At 42.5% G+C, this 13,122-nt stretch overlaps 1 protein-coding gene across 3 annotated transcripts in view; it reads left to right on the top strand.

Moving 5' to 3' along the window:
* Window positions 1-13,122, top strand: part of LOC311235350 (disks large homolog 5-like) — a 100,824-nt gene that overhangs the window by 43,669 nt on the left and 44,033 nt on the right. For all 3 annotated transcript variants that reach the window (XM_084322787.1, XM_084322786.1, XM_084322785.1), the window contains exons 15-17: window positions 344-1,297; window positions 4,601-4,727; window positions 7,420-7,561. In XM_084322787.1, the coding sequence (XP_084178913.1) occupies window positions 344-1,297; window positions 4,601-4,727; window positions 7,420-7,561 (1,223 nt within the window). The remainder of the gene's footprint in view (window positions 1-343; window positions 1,298-4,600; window positions 4,728-7,419; window positions 7,562-13,122) is intronic.

Below are 13,122 nucleotides of genomic sequence, written 5' to 3'. Positions count from 1 at the left end.
TTGTAGTGACTGAGGAATGACCCAATTGATTGTATCTGTGTTATTAGAATCTCTCATTAAATCCAAGCAACAAGCCAGCTTATCATCATGCAGCTAGTGGTTCCCTTCATTGAGGGAAGCTAACGTGCCTACGACGCCAACAAGCTCTTTTTCACAAACGTAGAATTATCTCCCAAATTGTTTAAAAATGATGGTACATTCAATAATGTGAAATGTGATTCATGTTAGTTGAAAATAAAAATAGAGTAAGCGAAGTGGTGAATAAGTATTCAGTGATGGTGTAGTTAAGAGCTTACATATGGATCTTCTTCAATGTTTGTCTTTTTGTTCTGTCCTCCTGCAGTTCCTCCCGCAGAGTTGCTCAGGGCAGAGCTTATTCGATGGACTTCGAGACTCCAACTGCTGGCTCCACTCATGTGAGCTCCACGTTAGGAACTGTAGGAACTCCAAGCACAACAGCTCAACCCAAACGGACATCTACGGGCCCGATTCGGGCGGCGGGGCCGACGGGCCTCACAAGGACCCGGGGGACGGTTCCCAGTGTCGCCGCAGTCCCTTCTCCAGCAGCTCCCTGCACTCCCGCTCTCTCTCCCTCCGGGGAGGAGGCTCCACCCCGCACAGTCCCTCGGAGCCCCACCCGGAGTTCTGCTACAGGAGGCCGGAGGTCCCCCGGCGCCCCCTCGCCTTCACCCCCGTTTCCTCTGACTGCGCCCCCCAGCAGTCCCCCCTGGACAGGGTACAGGGCCCGCTGGAGAAGCCCAGCGGGGGCACTTGGCCCAAGGTCATGGCGGGCGCCTCCGTGCCCGAGTGCGCCCAGCTCTCCATCTACAAGAAACCCAAACAGAGGAAGTCCATCTTCGACGTGGATACTTTCAAACGACCAGAGGCGCCGCCTAAACCGGACTACCTCTCGCTGTCCCAGATGCCCAAGCACTCCCCGCAGAACTCTAAATCCGAGGCGGGCCAGACCCCGCCCACGCCGCCGGCCCGGAGCGACTCGTTCCGCTTCAAACACCGGCAGCAGAACAGCTCGGCCTCGGACTCCACCATCACCACAGGCTCTCCCCCGTCCTCCCCCGGCCAGGCCCCGGACTCGCGGGACGCGGGAGATGCGGGGAAGCAGCGTTACTACACGGACGCTCCTCCGGTGGAGGCCAAGGCCGCTGCCAGGAAGCCCGGCGAGGAGGAGGGGAGCAGGCGGAGAACAGAGGAGCAGGACAGGAAGAGGTACCGGCCCAAGTCGGCACCGGCGCTACGGCGGAACCTCACCCCGCTGCACATCCCAATCCCCATGCAGGTAACACGTGAAACATGACCCCCCTTCACATCCCCATGCAGGTAACACGTGAAACATGACCCCCCCTTCACATCCCCATGCAGGTAACACGTGAAACATGACCCCCCTTCACATCCCCATGCAGGTAACATGTGGAACATGACCCCCCTTCCCATCCCCATGCAGGTAACACGTGAAACATGACCCCCCTTCACATCCCCATGCAGGTAACACGTGAAACATGACCCCCCTTCACATCCCCATGCAGGTAACACGTGAAACATGACCCCCCTTCACATCCCCATGCAGGTAACACGTGAAACATGACCCCCCTTCACACCCCCATGCAGGTAACACGTGAAACATGACCCCCCTTCCCATCCCCATGCAGGTAACACGTGAAACATGACCCCCCTTCCCATCCCCATGCAGGTAACACGTGAAACATGACCCCCCTTCACATCCCCATGCAGGTAACACGTGAAACATGACCCCCCTTCACATCCCCATGCAGGTAACACGTGAAACATGACCCCCCTTCACATCCCCATGCAGGTAACACGTGAAACATGACCCCCCTTCACACCCCCATGCAGGTAACATGTGAAACATGACCCCCCTTCACATCCCCATGCAGGTAACATGTGAAACATGACCCCCCTTCACATCCCCATGCAGGTAACACGTGAAACATGACCCCCCTTCACATCCCCATGCAGGTAACACGTGAAACATGACCCCCCTTCCCATCCCCATCCCCATAACACGTGAAACATGGTTTAAAGACGCACCGTCTTGACATTTCCAATCATTTGAAAATTAAGAAAAAGTTTAAACATAATTTTGAGAATTTCGATAGTCTGTGTGTTTACTGGACGCTTCCATGATGAATCGAGTGTAACTTGGAGTGAAAATAACAAATGTTACGTTCTAATAATGATGTCTAGCCCCCAGTAAACAGACTCCCCATTGACATTTTTGATATTGGGACTATTTCAACAACTTCTCGTTTGACATAAGTGGCCTGGATTGTTTGTTTAGCTCAGTGGTTCCCAAAGTCGGGGTCGCGACCCAAAGATGGGCCGCGAGCAGCCACGGATGGGCCGCGAGACGATTAAAAAAAAAAGAAAATAAAAAAAAAATAATAAAAAAAACCTTTTTTTTTTTTTTTTTTTTTTTTTTTTTTTATTTAATTTTTTTTTGTCAGGCCACTGAACTTAGAAGCAGGCCAGGACAGTGTTTCTAGTTGTATTCTAAAATTCTATTCTATTGCATTCTAAAATGTGACTATATGGTTTTATATTAACTTAATAAATAAACAAAAACGAAAAATCTACTTATTTCAACGAACATTTCAAACTAAATAACAGATTATGCACATAAAACGCTGAAAACAACCGAAGCAACAATAGTATTTTAATGAGGCTATTATTATTATCATTATTATTTTGCAACAAGTTAGCCCTCTCATAAATAGCACATATAAATGAATAACTAACTTGAACTAACTTAATAGGATTGAAGTGATATTTGGCTTAAAAAATCGGTCGCCTGGCAAAAAATAAAAATAAAAAAGCCAGACGATGTGCATTGGGCCGCGGCTCTCTGACGCCTTATTTTCTGGGCCCCGGCCTGAAAAGTTTGGGAACCCCTTTAGCTAATATAAAATGCGTCTGAGTAAATACAATAGAATTACATGATGTGCCATCATCCGGGAGATCAAAAGTAAATTTCAGTCTATTTGAATTTGCCTGGCTGTGATTGATATGAAGCAAGCGAAGCATAGCGTGCATCTACAGTGAGCCGGGAACCAGCAAGTCAATTACATGCTTCTTCCACTGGATTGTATTGGTTGAATCTACACTGGTCCTCGACAGCGTGGCTACATGAGTAGAGCTCCGGACTCATGATCGGAAGATCACCGGTTCGAGCCGTGGTCAAGGCTGTTGTCGGTAAGTGTCCTCTGGACTAGTCGGTTACAATGCCCCTGTTATGGTGATAGGGACACCGTATAGCTGCGAGTGCAGTCCTTTGGATGAGACGATGTCCTGACTGAATCTCGGTTGTTAAAGAACCCAGGACGCCTATTGCATAGAGTAGGGGGTTCCCCGAAGTTCCTGGCCAAATTCCCAATTGGGTCATCTAATCATCCCTTTCCCTTAACACATTGGACGCCAGCAGCAGGGGGCGCTGATGGCCTTCAGCGCCAGTGCGTTATTCAATGGATATAGTTTTAGAATGCCAAACTTGCGAGTCCTAAAACTATATTTTATATTATAGCTATGGATCTAATAACAATGTCGACTGTCAGTGAGTTGCTTCTGGTCAACTTGCAAAAAACAGATGTTTTTTTTCATCCGTACATTTCCGTTTTATACCGTTTTGAATATGAGTATAGTTTGAGTGATTCTGAGTAATTCCAGGAAAAGACGAGAAAAAGGCATTTTAGTGTAATCCAGTTATCACGTTATTTTTCGGCTGATTATCTAATCATCCTGAAATCAACGCTAGATTATCATTATGTCTCCTCGTGCATACATGAAATGGCCCTCGTAGCGGGGCGCTCGCCCCCCCCCCCCCCCCCCCCCCCCCCCCCCACCGCAGCCAATGGTACACAGCACAACATGGTCCACACAGATAGCTTTGAGAAGAAATATCAGATCAACGCAAGATTTTATATATAGTGTTCTTACTTTGTCTCTGATGTAATGCAAAAAAAACAATCCAATTATCGGATCGCCATTCCAGTTATTCACAGCGATCCGGTCCCCGACATTACCGAGCGTTACACATGAACGGGCGGGCGGGGTCTGCCAGCTCAGACACATTCACCAGGGTCTGCAGAGGCTGCAGCCATGAATTATGAATAGATATAGTGAATAAAAGAAATAACGATCATAAAAATTTGTAAACTCGTTATTGCCGTTATTCGATTGGCGGGCAATAGCGAGTTAACTCGTTCTTGGCGCAGAATGTGTTAATTGGTTGATATCAATCCCTGTCTCCTGACTCGTTCAGCCATTGTGTAGTGTGATGTGTGCCTGGTGACAGTGTATGGCAGCCATTGAGCTTGCATAGCCCAAGATTGGGTGCTACCAGTGGTGGTGAAGGAGGCAATTTCCACCCTACATTGTGGGGAGTGCTTTCAGTGTCTAGAAAAGCGCTATATAAATGTAATGAATTATTATAACTTTTATTACACTGTCCTCGTTTCAAATGGATCGAAAATATCGGGATAGTGCAGCTTTTTAATACATTATTGTTCTACTGAATTAGTCTAAGCATATTTTTGCTGATTGTGTGTGTGTCTGTTGTTATTGGCAGGTACAGAGTTTCTCCACTGATGATCATTCCCCGGAGCCTGTGGACTTGGTGCGCTTCTCTCCCATGCGCTCACATCGCTACAGCATGCCTTTCGTACCACCAGGCTACAGCAGCACCATCGCTGCACGTAAGTCACTCCACTGTTAAATCTGACCAGTAGAGGTGGGGAAAAAATATACATACAGTGATATATCGGGTTATTTTGCTATACTGATATTATATCGATACACTGGTGCGATTATTAGTATCGATATAATAATAATAATATAATACACATTAAAAAAAATAAAAAATCCTTGACAATCCCATTTTGCTGCAATAAGAATTATTGGAGTGAGGTAAACAGACTGTACACCTTGTCTTATTAGTAGGGCTGTCAGTTTATCGCGTTAATTAGATTAATTAATTACACAGCAAATTATTGCGTTATGAAAATTAACTCTAAAAAAAAGATTTTTTTTAATTTTAACTCATTCAGAGCCACACCCATATGACCAAATTAGGTCTAGCGTGCCAGCACTGAAGTCAATGGGAGGACGGGGATATTTGCGAACGCTTAAACTATATCTTAAATGATGGCTATGGGTCTAATACACCCGTCGCTTATCAATGACTTGCTTGCAGTCAACATGTACGAAACGGATTGTTTTTTCATCGGTACATTTCCGTTTTATACCGTTTTGAATAAGAGTATAGTTTTGGAGATTTCTGATAATTCCAGAGAAATCCGCGATAATAGCCCTTTAATGGAATACATAAAATACGTTGTCATTTTTCGGCTGATTTATGAATCGTTTTCAAATAAACGCTAGATTATCGATAGTATATGTGTCATTATGCACGCTAGAGAAGCGGGCTGAAAAATCGATTATCCGTGCCTTGGTCAGCGCTAACGGCACACACACACACACACACACACACACACACACACACGCGCTCCGATGGCGGAGAAAGGAACATCTGATTAACCCAAGACTGGTAAAATAGAGTCCTTACCTCACATCAGATGTTCTGCAAAAAGATTAATCCAATTCCTGATCGCCATTCCAAATATTGATCGTTTATTGATCCAACGTTATAGTCCAAAACACATAATCGACACTGCTCCCAGCCTCCCCAGTGAATGTGGTAACACGATACTGCTTGCCCGAGAAGGGAAACCCCGGACCGGAGTTTTTTTTTCCTGATGCACAGTCCCAGCCAATCCAATCCAATGATGTGCAATACCATCCGGGAGACGATAGGCAGCGGTATTTGCCCTTTGCGAGCTCAGACCCATTCCCAATGATAACGTCAGGCTGGATGGATGAAAAATGAATGGATATCGGTAATAAAAGAAATACTGATTTAAAACCTGACTATACTCGTGATTGCCACGCAACGCATGGCGAGTTAACCCGACTATACTCGTGGTTGGCAATGAATGGGTTTATAGCTTCTAATTTTTTTTTTATCTCATTCAATCCATAATAACGTAGAATAAACATTTACAATTTTTTTTTTAAATGGTCCATTTGCATGTTCTTGGTATCTGATTCTAGGGACATCTATGTATTCCCAGTGTCAGAAATACTGTGTGTATGTTACTAGGCTTGAGTAAATTGTAATGAACCAAATGAGAATATCAATTCAATTTTTTTTTTTTTTTTTACTGTGAATAACACCATGCTAAAATTTACCAGACCTGACAAATCTAAGCAAATGAATAAAGGGAAGATGATTAAACAGAAGGTTTTGTAGATACAGTACTGAATTCTGCCATCCGGACACATGCAATTTGAAATATGATTATAGAATATAAAATATCAGGCCTAAAATGGTTATGCGATTAATTAGATTAATTAATTACAAATCCTGTAATTAATTAGATACATTTTTTTTAATCGCCTGACAGCACTACTTATTAGATACAACAGATGCTGTGTATATGTATGTGTCTATATATATATATATATATATATATATATATATATTGCAAATGTTGATAAAGTTTTCCGTTGTGGACATAATTTGCAGTTGAAAAGGGGTAATACATCTCTCTATTAGGGGTGGGAATCGCCAGAGACCTCACGATACGATACTATCGCGATACTTGCGTCACGATACGATAGTATTGCGATACTAAATATATCGCGATATGCTGAGTATTTTATTATTAAATTAAATGTATTACCTTTTTTCAACTGCAAAGTAAAACTTTGTCGACATGTTTTATCTAATAAAATAAAGTTTAGTCTGTTCATCTCACTTCAATAATTTGTATTGCAGAACATGGTATTTTCTCAAGCAGACAGATGTAAACACTGTAATCTGTGTTGCATGTACCTGACAAACTGAACTGTTTGTATTAGTCATATTCCAACTTGTATTAGTCATATTCCAACTTGACTGAATGCACATGTGTGTGTGTGTGGACTACTGTACTATTACAGGTATTGAAATGAACAATGCAACTTCCTTATACAAAAATAATTTTTGAATTTTTTATGAATAATTAAATATCGATACTTGGCGTCCCTGTATCGATACAGTATCGCCACGCAAAGTATCGCGATACTACTACGTATTGATTTCCCCCCCCACCCCTACTCTCTATATTGCAATATTACAATATGGTGACTCTACTGTCATGATAATATCATATTGTGGGGTCTCTGGTGATTCCCAGCCTAGGTGTGAATCGAATTGTGTGAATGTGAAGAAGGGCATTGTTGAAAAAGAGCATTTGTGGATTTCGTGCTCAGCGAACCTACCCAGAACCTACCCTGGGTAAATAAATACCATAAAATAACATGTCATCTGTTGTCCATCCACGTTAGACCCCCCACATCGAGGCCTGGCCCCGTGTCCTGCTGTGACAGCTGTAATGAGGAACCCTGTCTACACTGCCTGGAGCCATGAGATACATGCCAACAACTGCCCTCCAGCGCCCAGCCCAGGAGGCCCACATCCACACACCAGGTACCAATTATCAGTTTGTTTGCTTGTTTGTTTCGGTAGTGAATCCTAATATGTCATTCTTAGGCAAGAACATCCTGTGTGCTTTGCGAGTGGTGCAAAGGCCAGCTTGTCAATTTTGTCTTTCAACTTCTCATGAACTGGGTTCATTGGACAAAAATGTAAATTATTTTTCTTTTTTTATCAAGGTCTTTTTATTTCTAGTTTCCCACATTATAACACAGGTCCAAAAAGAACCAACAGAAAGAAAATAAATTCTGTCAACCCTCACCCCCCCCAATACCAGACATATACACATATACAACATTTTAAATAGCCAGACATTAGGAAAAAAAAATAAAAATGAAATGAAATGACAAAAACTGGTTACATTGTCATGCTGTCAGCTTCCATGTCCTCAACAAAAGTTAAGAAAGGTTGCCAAATAGTATGGCATTTTCACGTACATATACAAGTATACCTAATCTTTTCCAATTTAATATGATACATGACCCAACCCAGACTCCCTGACCCAATGACTGTATATAGCTGGAATTGGGTCCTATATATAAATAATAAATAATGCCTGTCTGCATTGATGACACATAGGATCTATGTCTGCATATAGTATCTTAGAGAGTCTGACTTTAGACCAGTGCAGACGGTGTACAATCTTAAACTGGATAACAGCATGCCTAAGACAAATGGAAGAGGCAAATTATTTTGTTCCAAGTGTCTTCTGTAATTGGTTCTTCTAAGTCTGTTTCCCATTTATCCTTAACTCATTCAGCGCCAATCACGAGAAAACTTTATCGTTATTTCTTTTATTAGCTATATCCATTAATTTTTCATCCATCCAGCCTGTTATCATTGGGAATGGGTCTGAGCTCGCAAAAGGGCAAATACCGCCGCCTACGCCTTCCAGCCGGTATTGCACTCCATTAGAAATTGTGTAGTTTATTTTCTGGGCCGATCTGAGCCGTGCGGGCAGGGTTTAAATACTCCGGCAGGACTAGCGTTTACAACGTATTCATATGCAATGCCGGGCAATGTGGGACGGACCTCCACAAGCAGTATTTGGAATGGCGATCAGATAATTGGATTATTTCTTTTGCATTACATCAGAGACCAGGTAAGGACTCTATATATCCAATCTTGCGTTGATCTGATATTTCTTTCTACCGCGATCGAATCGGTCTGTGGACTATGTGTGTGCTGTTTACCGTTGGGTGCAGGAGGTGGGGGGGAGCGCTACGAGGGCCATTTCATGTATGCACGAGGAGACATAATAATGCTAGTCTAGCGTTGATTTCAGGAAGATTCGATAATCAGGCGAAAAATGACAATGTGATGAGTGTATTCCACTAAAACGCTATTATCGCGTCTTTTCCTGGGATTACTAAGAATCGCAAACTATACTCATATTCAAAACGGTATAAAAAGCAACTCACTGACAATCGACGGGTGTATTAGACCCATAGCTATAATATAAGATATATTTTAAGCACTCGCAAATGTCGCAGTCTCCCCATTGATTAAAGCGATGGCGCTCTAGCGCCCCCTGGCGCCCCGACCCCTGGCGCAGATTGAGTTAAGGAGGTCTAGAGGTGTCAAATTGCTCATATTAAGTAGTTCGTAAATTATACTTATAGCCTGTTTCTGGACTGATCAAAATGTTGTCTTAACAGATAAGCGACGGGTTTGAGGCTACAAAGTTCCGGAGCTGCAAATACTTACGTATAAAAGTGTTACCTGGGAATATTGCATTTCTGCACCAACTGCCCAAAGGAGGCAAAACTGTTAAACTGTCGATATAGAGATCAGACAGTGAGATCACACTTCTTCTAGACCAGGTATCAAAAGACATCCATCATTTAGGGGATAAACATGTGATTCCTTGCAAGAAGGATCTTCTAAATCGGTTCCATACTTTGATTGAATGTATGACAACCGGGTTAGAAGTAAAGCTAGAAATGGAAGTTTAGCACACAATAAGGCTGCTAGAGAAGTGGACCCAACAGACTCCCTCTCCAGAATTGTCCACTTGGGGACAGTAACATCATTCCTCACCTAGTATAGTGTTTTTTTGTTCCAAATAAAATATATCTGATTATTTAGTTTGGAATAGAAAGATTTTGTTAGAAAGACTGGAATACACTAGAATATATACAGAAATGTAGGCAGTATGTTCATCTTTATCGTATTAATTCTTCCACCCAGGGAGAGAGGCAGGGGGTCCCAACGCTCAATATCCTTCCTCAGATTAGATAATAAAGGCTGATAATTAGCTATATATAGGTCTTTATGATCATGTGTAAGTTAACCCATATCCCAAGGAATTTTTTAGGGCTAATTTTAAAAGGGAATGAGCCTAAAGGTATCCGACTAGCCCCAGCTCCAACAGGCATCGGCTTGCTTTTTTGAATATTAACTTTGTAGCCAGATATTTTGCCAAAATCCATAAGTAAGACCATTAACTGAGGGAGACTCGAAAGGGGTTGTGATATATATAATAAGTTAATAACTAGGGATGCACGATAATTATCGGGCCGATATCAGCAATTATGACGTCATCCCGATAAACCCGATAACATTATTGATAGCTCCGATAATATAAAATTCTTTTTTTGGTTCAAATAAATCCGGTGTGGGTGGATTGGGATGAAGGGCGTTTGTTTTTACTCTAGGCTCCTCCCGTTTTGCCAGTACTGTGGTACGACTGATAGCGTGTGGTTTAGGAAGAGGGAGTTTTTCACAAATCCAGCGCTCCCTTTCTCATGCCTGGCTGTGACGTAGCCACCTAACTTTCAGAAGCAGCACAGATGGTAAACAAATATGACGTCGTCGGTAGTGTGGGACGTTTTCAAAGTTTCAGAGGAAAACAGTTTGCTTGCTATTTGTAACAAATGCAGATGTTCCACGAGGAGGGAAAGGGGCAACAAGCTATAACACATCCAACCTAATAATAAGTCACCTGAAACATCACCACGGCCATCAATCCGACGACGGCGCGCGAGCAGCTAAAGGCTAAGCTGCTGCGAATCCAAAGCCAGCTGCAAATGGAACTGGCGCGGCTTGTACCTATTGACGAGGCGTTTGCAAAATTAAAGACGTTTGACAGAGATGATTGTTTGGTTTATTTAATTCTTTTTGAGGCGTGCTGTCCTATAAATGCCAAGTAATAGTTGTTTCATGCACCAAGACCACAACAGTCTCCTCTCCTATAGCGTCAAATGTTTTATCTGCTGACAAAGCACAATACCTGTTGGTTTTTAGTTCACTCATTGTTCAGGGAAACACATTGTTAATGACATTGATGGATTGTGAATTTTGTGATTGACTCAAATTATATTTATTTGGAAAAATAAATATAGTCACTTTATTTGAAGAGTCAAAACTGTTCTCTTGGCTTCGTTTTGTTCATAGTAGTAACGCTCATGTCATGATAAATCTGGTTAGGTCAAAACTACAGGAGTATACATAAAAAATATATATATATAATACAATAAATATATATATATATATTATCGGTATCGACCTTGAGGAGCAGAAAGTTATCGGTATCGATGACGTCATCCCGATAAACCCGATAACATTATTGATAGCTCCGATAATATAAAATAAATTTTTTGGTTAAAATAAATCCGGTGTGGGTGGTTTGGGATGAAGGGCGTTTGTTTTTACTCTAGGCTCCTCCCGTTTTGCCAGTACTGTGGTACGACTGATAGCGTGTGGTTTAGGAAGAGGGAGTTTTTTACAAATCCAGCGCTCCCTTTCTCATGCCTGGCTGTGACGTAGCCACCTAACTTTCAGAAGCAGCACAGATGGTAAACAAACATGGCGTCGTCGGTAGTGTGGGACGTTTTCAAAGTTTCAGAGGAAAACAGTTTGCTTGCTATTTGTAACAAATGCAGAAGTTCCACGAGGAGGGAAAGGGGCAACAAGCTATAACACATCCAACCTAATAATAAGTCACCTGAAACATCACCACGACCATCAATCCGACGACGGCGCGCAAGCAGCTAAAGGCTAAGCTGCTGCGAATCCAAAGCCAGCTGCAAATGGAACTGGCGCGGCTTGTACCTATTGACGAGGAAGACGTTTGACAGAGATGATTTGTTTGGTTTATTTAATTCTTTTTGAGGCGTGCTGTCCTATAAATGCCAAGTAATAGTTGTTTCATGCACCAAGACCACAACAGTCTCCTCTCCTATAGCGTCAAATGTTTTATCTGCTGACAAAGCACAATACCTGTTTGTTTTTAGTTCACTCATTGTTCAGGGAAACACATTGTTAATGACATTGACGGATTGTGAATTTTGTGATTGACTCGAATTATATTTATTTGGAAAAATAAATATAGTCACTTTATTTGAAGAGTCAAAACTGTTCTCTTGGCTTCGTTTTGTTCATAGTAGTAACGCTCATGTCATGATAAATCTGGTTAGGTCAAAACTACAGGAGTATACATAAAAAAAAATATATATATAATACATATATATATATTATCGGTATCGACCTTGAGGAGCAGAAAGTTATCGATATCGGGGTCAAAAAATCAATATCGTGCACCCCTATTAATAACATATCATCCGCATAGAGCGAGACTTTATGTTCTAGTCCTGCACGCATAATCCCCTTAATATCAGCGTTTTGCCTCGGAGCTAGAGCAAGTGGTTCCATTGCAATCGCAAATAGAAGTGGGGACAAGGTACACCCCTGTCTCGTGCCCTGATGAAGCTCAAAGTAAGTGGACAGATTATTGTTAGTGCGCATGGCAGCCATCGGAGCTGTATATACAATTTTAATCCATGCTATGAGCCTAGGGCCAAATCCAAATCTCTCCTGCGTGTGAAAAAGATAGCCCCACTCCACCTGGTCGAATGCCTTTTCAGCGTCAAGAGAAAGCACTACCTCTGGTGTCCTGGGTGCATCTATGCTTTTACCAACGCGTTCTTGTTTCCGAGTTCCCGTTTTGCGCTTTGATTGGCCACTGACCTACGCTAGTATGCCCCCCTCGCTATGAGCGTAGCAGGACGCTGAAATGCAAATGTGTATCACAGTACTGCCTCCAGGAACAGCTGTTTCCGCGTGACTTTATGTGCGCTAAAGTTCTTGTACGTTTAAAGTGCTTAGAAATGCCGGTAAATGCCGGTTCATTCATGCTGTGAGGCACGCTTCCTGACAGGATTTTATAATATTGTATTTTATAATAAAAATTCATGACTGCTTGTATAGCTCAACTGGTTAGTCCCCTGCCTGTGGACCATATGGTCCCCGGTTCGAATCTCTTGGATACTTGTTTTTTTCTGTAACGTTATTAATTTATCCACTCTGGTTGATAAGATAAGATATTCCTTTATTGATCCCCTTGGGGTAATTCAGGCATCATAGCAGCATGGGGGGGGGGGGGGTACACAGGTAGTGAAAACAAATAAGTCAATATAATTGACTATCTAACCAACTGAAATATACAGTATTCACAGTATCACAGTATTCACATAAGGTGCAGTATGCATAAGGTGGTGTTATTGTCTTTTTTGGGACACCAGAGTGGATAGATTATTTAACGTTACGAAAAGAAA

This window comes from Notolepis coatsorum, assembly GCF_963971535.1.
Source record: "Notolepis coatsorum genome assembly, chromosome: 10".
NCBI classification, from domain to species: domain Eukaryota; kingdom Metazoa; phylum Chordata; class Actinopteri; order Aulopiformes; family Paralepididae; genus Notolepis; species Notolepis coatsorum.
The sequence above is the reverse complement of the archived record's forward strand: the minus strand, read 5'-3'. Positions and strand labels throughout refer to the sequence as shown.